Here is a 12438-nt window from a genome sequence, read left to right as displayed (position 1 = left end):
TATGCACCAAGAGCTTGTAACACTCCAAAGAGAAAGGAAAAATTGAAATCGCATCATATGACCCCTTTAAGGGATGAAATATGGTCATGCAGAATAAGGCATTAATATATGCTTTGATTATAAGTAGACCTACTAATAAACAGCCAATATGTTAGTAATATGCATGCTAATAAGCAACTAGTAAACAGTGAGAATTGATCCTTAAAATAAAGTGTTACCAAAATATCATATATGGAGAATGAGAATAATAAAAAAGGGAGATGTGTGTGTGTTTGGTGTTCGTCACGCTGCTGTCATGTGACGGTCATGTGACTTAACTCCAGCTCACTTCCGACTCTGCGTGGAAGAGGAAAAAAGTTGCACCTCAGGAGTGAAAAAAGTTTTATCTTTCGATTCATTCCGTGAAACTTAGAAACGCAGCATCGTTCAAGCTCATCTGCATTTATCGGAGGATTAATACGGTCGCGGTGCTGTATTGATCAGTGTGAATCGGGGTAAATGCTCGGGATGTCCGCCAACAGTGTGTCGTATAACGAGCAGGGCTCGGTGGAGTCCGGCGTGGACGCGGCGCAGGAGAACAGCAGCATCCCCGCGAGCATCAGCGGCGGCGGGGCCGCCTTCAGCCTCTTCAGCGCCGACTGCAAGAAGTAAGAACCCCGGAACACACGCTCACGTGATCTTTATTAATATGCTTTTCACTTTCCACAGTGGCACCTGTGTGAGAAGTGTAGTCATAGCAAATGAAGTAGAATGTTTATGGGTGTCAGGTGAAGCCCTGTCCTGTGTGATACTAAAGTAGGTTGATGAGACACGCCTCCTTTTTTGTGAACTGCTAATTTGGGTTATTAAACATATTGTTAGGTTGGAACTATTATGCTTCATTTGCGAGATCAACTGCCTGTGTAATATTTGCACGGAGAGCAGATTAAGCAGCCTCACAAGAGTTATTACTTAAAGGCCAGTGTGAGAGAGTTTTGGGTCAATTCACAGTTTTGTCAGTTTACATTTCAGCATTTATATCAGGCTCCTATGTGTAGGTTCAGTCATTTCCCTTTAATGGCAATAAATAGGTTATTTTCCTTGCCATTAAAGTGAAATAACTGAACATAAACAGAAGCCTGAGAAAAAATGCTAATTTTAGAAGAACAGACAGCACTTAGAGGCTTTTTGCATCTGAGCTCTTCATTTGCTTTTCTGTCTTTTTCATGGTTGATGCAAAAGTTGTCACCAAGATATTGGCTAACTGGCTGACATAATAGATTTTAAGAGTTTTGTTGATTTTGCAAACATGCCTTGTGTGATAGCTTTGCGTAAGAATGTAATAAACTACATTTTGTTTTTGTGTGTGTACATTGTTTTGTAGCAAAAGTGTCTATTATGGAGTTAAATTTTTAGACCTGTATAATGGACACTCATATTACATTTGATATACAGGTTAAATATTTCCAGCAAAAGTATGTTTATGAATTAATGGAGGAGTTACATTATGTATATATAGCACATCTGCATTTAGCAGAGGATAAATAAGGGTATAGATGGATAAATAGTAATAATTTTATTTAAATATTAAATATTTCTTGCAAAACTGGAGATATATATCGGCTAATAATATTTATTAAATGTGCATAATAATTAATTTGATATTTAATATTTAATATTTTTCTTTCTCTATACAGATAGAATGTATATAATGTACTTATTTCTTTAGAATGTTTTTGTATACTTTATATGGAGAAATAGTTTTAAAGGAAAAATGAGTTTTTAAAGGGGTCATATGATGCAATTTCAAGTTTTCCTTTCTCTTTGGAGTGTTACAAGCTCTTGGTGCATAAAGAAGATCTGTAAAGTTGCAAAGACTAAAGTCTCAAATCCAAAGAGATATACTTTATAAAAGTTAAGAGTCAACCACGCCTACCTAAAACGGCTCGTTCTAACACGCCCCCACATATCTACATCACTATGTGGAAATATTAGCATAATGCTGTGTGTTTCGGTGCGAAAGCAAAAGCACTTTATTTAGCCTTCCAGAAGTAGATGCAATTAGGAATCATTGGTTAAGATTTAACATATTCTGTTACACCAAATACACAAAATAATGATCTTTAAAATAGCATCATATGACCCCTTTAAAAAGAAAAAAATTGTAGCAAAAATTATAAAATGCAAAGAAAAATGATATAATATAATATATTTAATTACATTTTTAGCAAATAAAAAATATATTGTTAAAAAAATCCAGCATTTTTAATCTTGTGTTGTCTTGCAATCTCATGTCGTTGTTTGTTGTAGCCCTCCTCCTCTTCCTCTTCCAGGGGTCAGTATGTCGTAATATCAGAGCACTATTTTTCCTTTTGATGCAGATATCACATCAGTATTAGTGAAACTAAACCTGGCTCACTCTGGCTTCTACGTGACATTATTGTTTGTGCTAATGCATTTCATAAGGTGCTGCCTGGAGCTCACAGGACTGGACTGATCTACATACTGTATTGTCTCTAGTGTTTATCTACTCAGCCTCAGTGTTTGTCTCCTCCAGACTCTTTGTGAAGTCCGTAGACAGGGTTGACGTCAAACCCTCATGTCCCCGTCCTATGGGATCTCAACTCCATTTAGCTTTAAGGGATCTGTTCCAACAATTACGGTACTGAATGACAAATTCCCATCCTTAGACAGGAAGTCTGTTGCTGCGTCCTACATGAATGAGCCTGGTAATTGTTTAATCTAATGGGACGTAAGAGAACCGTGTCATTTATTATTAGCTGCTGGTTGTTATTTAGACATTCACTGGTACTAGATCGTATGGATTCCTTTCTGTTGTTAAGAGGATACTGTTTAATGTCCGCTTCCTGATTACAAGATGCTGGTTTTCTATTGTAGCTGATGGTGGGATGGTTTGTGTGTGTGTTATTGGTATGTTGAGAGTTAAAACGGAAGAATGGTTAATGTTATTTAGGCCTAACTGAATTGGCACTCTCACATGAATGCAAGCAGAAGACTGAACTCATGAGTGCAGAGAGAGAAGTGTAAGAATGAGACGCAAGGAGAACAACACTGCAGGGAGAGTTCACCAGAAAATTTTTAATTATCTTAATTTACTCCCCTTTTATATGTTGTGCCAAACCTGTATGGCTTTCTTTTTTCTGTGGAACCAACCACTGGATATATTGGATAAAAAAATTTGATATTATAGATAGGCTAATAGACACAGGTCTTTTTCATTGTAATCTTGGCACGAAATGCTTTATGAAAGTACTGTAGTCTATACAACTCTTGCACTGTATTTCAAGGTGTATGATCGCATTGTGTGATTAACAATTTTTAAATCAAAATTGAAGTCATTATTCGCTAACAATCTTCCTCTTCAGTCAGCTGTTAATTCAAGAATCTGTATAGTGAGTCAGTGAGTTTAAATAATTCTTAAACAAATCATATTGATTCATTAACTAATTACTCCGTCCAGTTTGTGAACTAGATCAAGATCATTCCCTTTTATTCATAAGAACCAGCTCAAAGCAATAGTTTGTTCACAGCTTCTGTTTCTAGTTCAACTCATTGATTCATTTGAGTCATTTGCAGTGTAAGTTTGTAGCTCACTGGAGGGTGATATATTTTTTTTTTTCTCAGCAAATAACAACTTAAATTTTGGTCCCTTCCTCTTACAAAGCTGTAATATGACTTCAGAAGACTCAAAATATAGCGCATGAGTTGTATGGACTACTTTCATGCAAGAGCCTGTTTGTTCAGAGAGTTAGTAAGTTGAACTTTAATTCTAGAACAAATCAGGTCAACTCAACTCATCAGTGATTCATTAAATCCAATTTGCTCAAACAGCTTTCATTGCAGAACTGGCTCAAAATAAAAGATTTGTTCACTGCTTCTGTTCTCTGTTTCAACTCATTGAGTCATTTGCATCGATTCTCAAGTGGAGGGGAAGATTATGAACAAATTATAACTTAAATTTCAGTCGTATGATTTCAGAAGACTTGTATAAATATAGGGCATGAGTCGTATGGACTGCTTTCATTCAAAAACCTGTTGTTTAATTCATGAACAAATAATTCAATCTAAAGATCATAAAATAATGAGTTGTTTTCTGCTCCAGTTTTCAGGTTAAACTCATTGATTCAGTTGCAGCAGTTCTTGAGTCAACAACTTAGAAGCAAATTATAGCTTTATTTCAGTCTGTTTCTCTTTGAAAGCTATCAAATGCCTTGAAAAGATTCTGAATATATTGTACGAGTTGTATGAATTGCTTTTATGGTGCATTTTATGAACTTTGTTGCAGCTTGATCAGCTGAGTGATTCTTGTTCAATCCAACCGATTCATTCCACTGTTTTCAGCGATGTTCACAAAATATTCTTCCCGTTCCTTCCTCCGTCTCACTATTTGGGTTTGATTTTTGTTTCAGACTTGTTATATTTTGTTGCCTTGGTTGGCAGGAGGAAGTTTCACGTTATCAGGATAATTAGACCTGCCGTGAACGACGAACACAAGAAGAACGCGGTTCTGCGGAGGTGTTGAAAGCCTCGGTCTGAAGATAAGAGACTGTACGCTTCCACAACCACCAAGAATTACCACGACTGGATTGGATATGAGTCGCCTTAGCTCTTTAGATGGTTTAGATGGTGCTGTTTTGACCTAAATGGACTTCCTTTCCATTTTACCCATTTCCTTTATTGGCTACAAGTCGCAACTGGCGCTCAAAGGGACGCAGCTTGCAAGCTCTGGATCTTCTGAGGTTGGTTTTCTCTCAAACCAATCGATACCTGAGGCTTCATCGTTCTCTAATGGAGAACCAAAAGTGAAAAGCTTCTTCGGACAACTGACCAGGTCTCAGGAGAACTTTGAAGGAAAGTAAGGGAATTCAGACAGTCCATGATAAAGAGTGAACTGTTGTAACCTCATGGATCTAATTGGTGTGTGATGGTCACACTGGATGGTTGTGCGACTGCTGCACGTGGCCAGTAAGCAGATGATCGAGTCAGGCTGGAGCATAGTGCTGTCTTGTCCCTCTCTGGTCTACTTTATAGACACCAGTAGATATTGGCTGTCAAACTGTCTCTTAGATTTAGCTACAGCTTCTTAGGTCTGGTCTTCTGGGCTGTTTGGAGAAATGGATGATCTCATAATGGCTTTTGGATGTTTTCTAAATGGATTTATGAAGATAAGCAAGGCTTGGGGAACTTCTTGCAGTGGATGGCTCTTCCAGGGCTTTGTATGGATCTTCTTGATTGTCTCTACTGCTGTGGTTTGTGATTTTTAGTAATTCTGTTCATGTGCATGATGAACGGAGGATTGGGCAGCTTGCGCTTGGAGGCTGTCGGAGTGATGCGAAACGCTCTCGTCTCGGCTGAGAACCTTCAGCTCACACTGAAATCAGACTTCAGCTCGGAGGAACAGGCTCTGACCAACAACCACAGCAGCGGTAATGAGGAGAAACCAAGCAGAGGGTAGGAGAAATGGCTCAAGTAAAGCCAAGAAAGCCCACTTTGAAACAAGGCATTTGTTTTGGAGATGGAAAAATTTGACCGGGATCTTGTGTGTGTGTTTTTTTTTTTTTAGTGCTTTGCTTTCCTTCATTAGCTCTTTTGTTCTCACAGTTTAAATATTTCTGTCAGTCTATCAGTTTGTCTTCTTATTCATTGGTTCATTTAATCAAACACTCACATGAGGGTATGAGCATCCTTATAGTCCAGTTCTATATTCCAGTTCCTTTGGTTAATTAATAGCTCATCTGTATCTCTGTGGCATGATGGCAAACTATCTTCACATTGTCTGAAGAATATGGCTCTCACATGGTACATATGTAAATGACAGCACTGTGTGGATAGAGGAATGACCAGCATTCGCTCAGAGTAATCTAATATGTCTGACTGTCTTCCATTAGCTGGGATTGAGATGGGATTTTGGTGCTGTAGGCCAGGGATTTTTATTGTTTTTGTCAACTAAACCAACCTAAAGTATTTACTTAAATTACCCACTGAGATTTTAAGATAATATCTCAATAATGTAAAAAAACATTTGTATGCTGGATATTCAGTTATTATTTTTTTTTTTTATTTCATTTACAATAAAAGAACTGAAGCTGTTGAATAATGGTAAATCACTGACAATGATTTGAGTGAATTGACAGCCCTACTTTCACTTTATAACTAAAACTATATGGTTAGCATGGTGCATTTTCATAAGGGTACATGAAGGTGAATGAATCAAATCCTTCTTTCACTGTGTTTAAATATGAATTACTGAAATACTGAATCATTGTTTTTTCTGCAGGAATGAAGATCTGAAGGAGATGCTGGAAAGCAACAAAGAGTCTCTGAAGCTGGAGGCAATGAAGAGGATTGTGGGGGTAAGTCAAACTGACAGATAGAGATCTGGTATTAAAGGGATAGTTCACCCAAAAAATGAAGAATGTGGGTAAGCAAACTGGTCCCCATTGACTTCCATAGTATTTTTCCATTCTATGGAAGTCAGTGTGAACCAGCAACTGCTTGGTTACCAGAATTCTTCAAAAATATATTTTTTAATGTTCATCTGGAGAAGGAAGCTCACACAGGTTTGGAGGGTGAGTAACTTGATGACAGAATATTCATTTTTGGCTGAACTATCCCTTTAAGATCCAGTCTCTGATTTTATGACTGCATTCATCACTCAGCATCAGTGTGTTGCTTCATTCTGTCTCATCATATGTTTATTTCTCTCTCTTATCTAGTTGATTGCCAAGGGAAAGAATGCATATGAACTTTTCCCAGCGGTGGTGAAGAATGTTGCAAGCAAAAACATTGAGGTAAGAAAATATATAAAACCTACCAAAACATGCTCGAATCAGTTTTCCTCACTGCGTTTTTTGCTTTGACTTGAGAGTGAAAATCGACTGCTGAACACAAGTGTGGACCCCTGTAGATGGGGGTTATTTTTGATCGGGCATCTCACAGGGAAGCCCTTGTTGATGAAGAATGAATGTTTAGATGGAAGGAAGATTGTCTGGACAGGAGGATGGAAAGACATGAGTGGTGGTTGGGAAAAACGTCCTGGCTGAAGAAGACGGCTGCTGTTTTGAGGGCCCGGTGTGTAATTGGTGGTCCAGGGGCCCAGTCACGCTCTCTCTGTCTCCCCCCACGTCTGATGCTCAGTGCTGGGCAGCTGTGTGCAGAACGCTGTCGCTCTCTGGAGCTCAAGAGACGTGGGGACGCTGGCATTGATCCACACACACACACACGAGACCACAGGTGTGACCATTGATCCACTCACTGCAGGGTTACACACACACACACACACACACACAGACAGACAGACACACACACACTCATACACACTCAAACACTCATGTATTTGACCCTTCACTCTAAAACTGTTGCTAACTTGGACAAGCTTTACATAACATCCTGTAGGAATGAACTGGAGATTTCTGTGAACAGCATGATTTTCAATCAAATGTGTTTATTAAATGGTAAAAATTATTTTGATGATATTATTATTATTATTTTATATTTTTATTAATGACTTTGTTTACTTTTTAAAATAATTTTGCAATTTTTTCTTTTTACATTATGCAGTAAAATTGTCAACTTTGATGTCACCGACCCCCACAACTGTTTTTTTTTTAATTTATTGAAAATTAATATATTGTTCTTATTGATTAATTTTTTTTATTTCAGTTAATTTTTTTTAGGTATTGAAGTACATCAAGTTAAACTAAATGAAAATGTTGACAACTACCTTAAAATAAGTTTACATTTTCTTTTTAATATTTAATTTAATTTAACATTTACTTCAAGTTTTTTTAAATTATTATTTTATAATGGTTTTACTTTTAGTTTACTAAATAATATTATAAATATTTATAAAATATAGTTTGGAAAATATTACTATATATTTCTTGCTATTAGTTTGAGGTCTTTTTTTGTATATCATCTGTCAATACGTTAATTGCAATTTATTTTAATCCCATATATCATTTTTTTTTTTTATTTCTCACTAGTAATAATGAAATTTATTTTATTTTATTTTTAATTTTATTATTTTACTGTAGTTTATTTTACTCAATTTTAATTTACTTTTATTTTAATTTACTTGTAATTTAATTTACGTTTATTTAAATGTATTGCTTTTATTTTACTTTTTATATGTATATGTATATATATACATAACATACTTTTTTTTTTTTACTTTCTGGTGGATGCTATTGTGGTTTCGGTTTAAAATTCTGGTTTAATCCACAGAATGTACTTTTGAAAGCACAATAGCTTGTTTTCAGGTTTCTTGCGTCCCTATTATAAATGACCCGGTAACAACAATCTTACACAAAAAACAATCTCTCTCTCCATCGGGTTTGTTTTTCTGTTCCTCCTATAATTCTGCTTCATAAATGCCAGCGGTTCATTTAGTCGCTGTCTAATTAACATGCGCACGGCTGCTCCAATCCCTGATCAGCAGGCCGCTGTATGTAAATGTGATTAACCAGAGGGGCAGATGGGTAATGTCTCTCTTTATGAAGTGAGTGATGTTTTTCCATTTGGCTGGTAATCGCCGTGGTGATGATGATGGAATGCGTCGTCGTGACTCCCTGATCGCTAATGACCTCTCATCACCCCGAGAGCTGGACGCAATTATACGGAGAGCCGACCTTTGACCCTTCACCTTTGAGCACAAGCTGATCAGACTGTTTCATGATAGACTCAGAGTTATTCAGATGGAAAATGAGTTTGTTAAAGCAGGGATTGCATGATTCTTGTTTGTGTGCTTCTTAAAGCTTTCTGTGTTTCTTTCCTGATGTGTTTCTGTAGGAAACTGTAAAACAAACAGAAGCAAATGAACCCCAGAACAGTAATGAAGAACTGGACTGTTTTTAATGTGTGTGTGGGTGTGTGTGTGTGTGTGTGTGTGGGTTTTAGCTGAAGAAGCTGGTGTATGTGTACCTCGTCCGGTACGCAGAGGAACAGCAGGATCTCGCCCTCCTGTCAATCAGCACCTTTCAGCGGGCGCTCAAGGTAAGTCCCGCCCCTTTCCTATCCCATGATGCTCTCTTTACTCTTTAATCAGAATAAAACTGAAATTATGATATGGCTTTGAGCGATTATCAAATCGCAAAGACTGCAATTGAATGAAATAAATATACTATAGTATTCTGTAAGGTTATTGTAAAGTTTAAAGTGGTGTAATTTTATAGTTGTAATATAAAATAACATTATTACATTATTTTTCTTAAATACAATTTTTGGTAATGTAATATATAGTATAGTGTTTGTGTATAATATCTAGTGTAGTAGAAATAGCAATATTTCTTATTTCTAATTAAATAAATATACTGCAGTTTTCCGTCAAAATAAAAGTGTGATGGTTTAATGTGTGAAAAATGAAGAACTTAAGACACTTCTGAATATTCGTTTTGTAATTTTATAGTTGTGATGTAAAATAAAATTATCATTTTTTTTTTCTTAAATATTTTTTGTTTTAAGTAATGTATAGTATTTGAATATAATGTAGTATACTCTTTTAGTAATATTTAATGCTTATCATATCGCAAAGGCTGCGATTTAATAAAATAAAAATAAATGGTGGTTTTCCATCAGAATAAAAGTTTGATGGTTTAACATGTGAAAGTGAAGAAATAAAGGCAGCCATAAATATTAGTTCTGTAATTTATAGTTGTAATGTAAAATAAAATGATTCTTATCTTATTTTTCTTAAATGCTTGATTTTTATTTTATTTTAGTAATATAATATATAGTATAGCATTTATTTGTAAAGGATTTTAGTAATATATAAAATAGCATTAATAGTGTTACTATTTTTATTTTATTTTTAGTTAGTAATAAAAATAATAAAATGTTGTAATTAATGCTATTATTATTATTATTTTATAGCCATATTAATATATATTCCGAAAATTTTGACCAAAATGTGCTGCCCTACAAACAAGCACAGCAAATACGTTTTTTCAGAAAAAATGCAATTAGATTTTTCCACAAATAACGCAGCACTAGTCTCCTCCCATTAAGCTCAGCCCCTTTGTGCATAGAGTGAAAGTTTTGCCTGCATTTTAGATCAGCCCTAACTTAACACATGTCTTCATCATTGGTGTGTGTAGGATCCCAATCAGCTGATCAGAGCGAGCGCTCTCAGGGTCCTGTCCAGCATCAGAGTTCCCATCATCGTTCCCATCATGATGCTGGCCATCAAAGAAGCAGCCACCGACCTTTCACCTTATGTGCGGAAAACCGCTGCTCACGCCATTCAGAAACTCTACAGGTAATACACGCATTCACACAGATGTGCTCACTGAATGTTAACGAACGAGTGTTTTACAGAGGTCTCTGCTTTTGTCTTCCAGTCTGGACCCAGATCAGAAAGAGCATCTGATCGAAGTGATTGAGAAACTTCTGAAAGACAAAAGCACGGTAAAATCTCCACACACACACACAACCAATTTTTTCATTATATGTCTATTACTATTATTAAACTATCATCAAAATTTTATTAGTGATGAAAATGTAAAACAAATTACTAAGATTTAATAGGATTAAATGGTCTGTTTTACATTGAAATTGGAAACAAAATGCATGTTTACTTTATGAACTTGTTTTTCTTTAAGCCTTTGTTAGCAAATGTTGCACTGAACTGTGTAAACTTGAAAAATGTTATTCTAAAAAATTGTTTTAATTAATAATTAAAAAAAATATTTTTTTTCTGTTATTTTTGTATTTTTAAGTTTGTTTGGAACAGGGTTATTATAGTTAACTAAAACCATAAAAAAAAGGTTTTTACTAGAAATAAAATTAAACTTTAACTCAAATAAAATAAAATGTAAAAACAAAAAAACTATTTTTTCTTTAAGCCTTTGTTAGCAAATGTTGCACTGGACTGTGTAAACTTGAAAAATGTTATTCTAAAAAAAAATGTTAAATTTTAAATTAATAATTTAAAAATATATATTTATTTATATATATTTTTTCTGTTATTTTTGTATTTTTAAGTTTGTTTGGAACAGGGTTATTAATTTAAACAAAAAAAAAAAAAAAAAAAAAAAAAAAAAAAAAAAAAAACAGTTGCCACAATGAAGCAATTATGTAAATTAAAATAAAAGTAATACAATAAAAGTATTAAATTAAATTAAGACTAAATTAAATGACAAATAAAATAATTTAATTCTGCTTCTAAACACAGGTGGGAAATGAAAATAATAAATACATGGGATTAAAACAAATTGTCTGTACAATATTGAAAACTTTTCTTTAGCTTTTATCAGAGTGAAATTGACTGGATTTACAATCTGACCAGCTATATTCTAAAAAGCTGTTTTGGCACAGTATGCCTTATAAATATACAAATGAGCTTTCTCTTTATTTATTCCTTCCCTTTCTAGCTTGTACTTATTTGAACAATGCCTAAAACTTGGTATTACAAGCACTTCCTGTGTCTGTTTGCCTCTTTAAGAAGAATCGCTTTATGTATTCCCCAATTGTAAGTTGCTTTGGATAAAAGCTTCTGCAAAATGTAATGACTAAATGTAAATGCGACTAAACTCATCAAGTTTAATGCATCGTTTTACATGAAATTTAATTTACAGCGTACAGCCACCAGATGGCGTAACAACACCACATTCATTTCTGTCTGACTTCCCAGCTCTATCACTATTCCTCTCTCTGTCTAAAACACTTCTGGCAGTAAAATAAACACTTTCTGAACTCAACACAGGGCCTTGGACAAAGTTTCAGCAGCACATTATCTTAAAACTTTCCTGCCGGCCTCAAATCGGAGTTATGTGTGAGGGGTTTCAGCTCACGTTGTCATGTTTTTTTTAGTGCCGTCCTCATAGGCTTTTAGCGCAGAGCTGTATTTCACCTGTAGAGCTTCCCGAATATGTGCTGGAAATGTTTATTGTGACATAATAGACATCTCTACGAGCTTCCCCTCTACGCTGCTGAAGGAAGCTCGTGGGGATGTGTTGATGAAATATGAGCGTGTGTGTGTGTCTTCAGTCTGACCGGCAAGCACAGCATCAATCACAGCCGCGGCGCTCCAGCGTCTCTCTCTGTCTCTCCTCGCTCGCTGATGACCCAGCATTCCCTGGTTCCTCTCCCGTCAGTGCGGCCCGGCCTTAATTAGAATTCATGACAAAATGGATCCAGGGAAACGTCCTGTACCCTTCATAATTTTACAGGAAATTTATTGTTATTAGAGGAACCATTTGCTTAGTGTGATTTTTCCATTAAGGTCTTGTCAAGCAGCAGAGATAGCAGAGCTTTGTTGATGAGGTGTGTGTAAGTAAGAGCTTTGCTGATGGTGGATGGAGTTTACCTTGGAGCTCCTGTTGGGTAATATGGGAACGGAAAGATGGGGAGACGCTAGTTAAAGATGAGCGGGAAATAGAAAGATAGAGTAAACGAAAGAAATTAAGATTGTTAAATGCGTTGCATTTTCCATAAACTTTT

General features: G+C 35.5%; 1 protein-coding gene across 1 annotated transcript in view; it reads left to right on the top strand.

The window, feature by feature from the left end:
- The first annotated feature begins 307 nt into the window (after positions 1–307).
- The window catches only part of LOC107662795 (AP-3 complex subunit beta-1-like), a 52592-nt gene continuing 40461 nt past the window's right edge, over positions 308–12438 (top strand). The window contains exons 1-6 of the mRNA XM_016452908.1: positions 308–647; positions 6278–6353; positions 6717–6791; positions 8899–8994; positions 10095–10255; positions 10338–10404. Coding sequence (XP_016308394.1) covers positions 499–647; positions 6278–6353; positions 6717–6791; positions 8899–8994; positions 10095–10255; positions 10338–10404 — 624 coding nt within the window. The 5' untranslated portion in view covers positions 308–498. The remainder of the gene's footprint in view (positions 648–6277; positions 6354–6716; positions 6792–8898; positions 8995–10094; positions 10256–10337; positions 10405–12438) is intronic.

Source organism: Sinocyclocheilus anshuiensis, unplaced genomic scaffold (genome assembly GCF_001515605.1).
Source record: "Sinocyclocheilus anshuiensis isolate Anshui unplaced genomic scaffold, SAMN03320099.WGS_v1.1 scaffold457, whole genome shotgun sequence".
Lineage (NCBI taxonomy): Eukaryota > Metazoa > Chordata > Actinopteri > Cypriniformes > Cyprinidae > Sinocyclocheilus > Sinocyclocheilus anshuiensis.
This window is presented reverse-complemented; position numbering and strand designations above follow the sequence as displayed.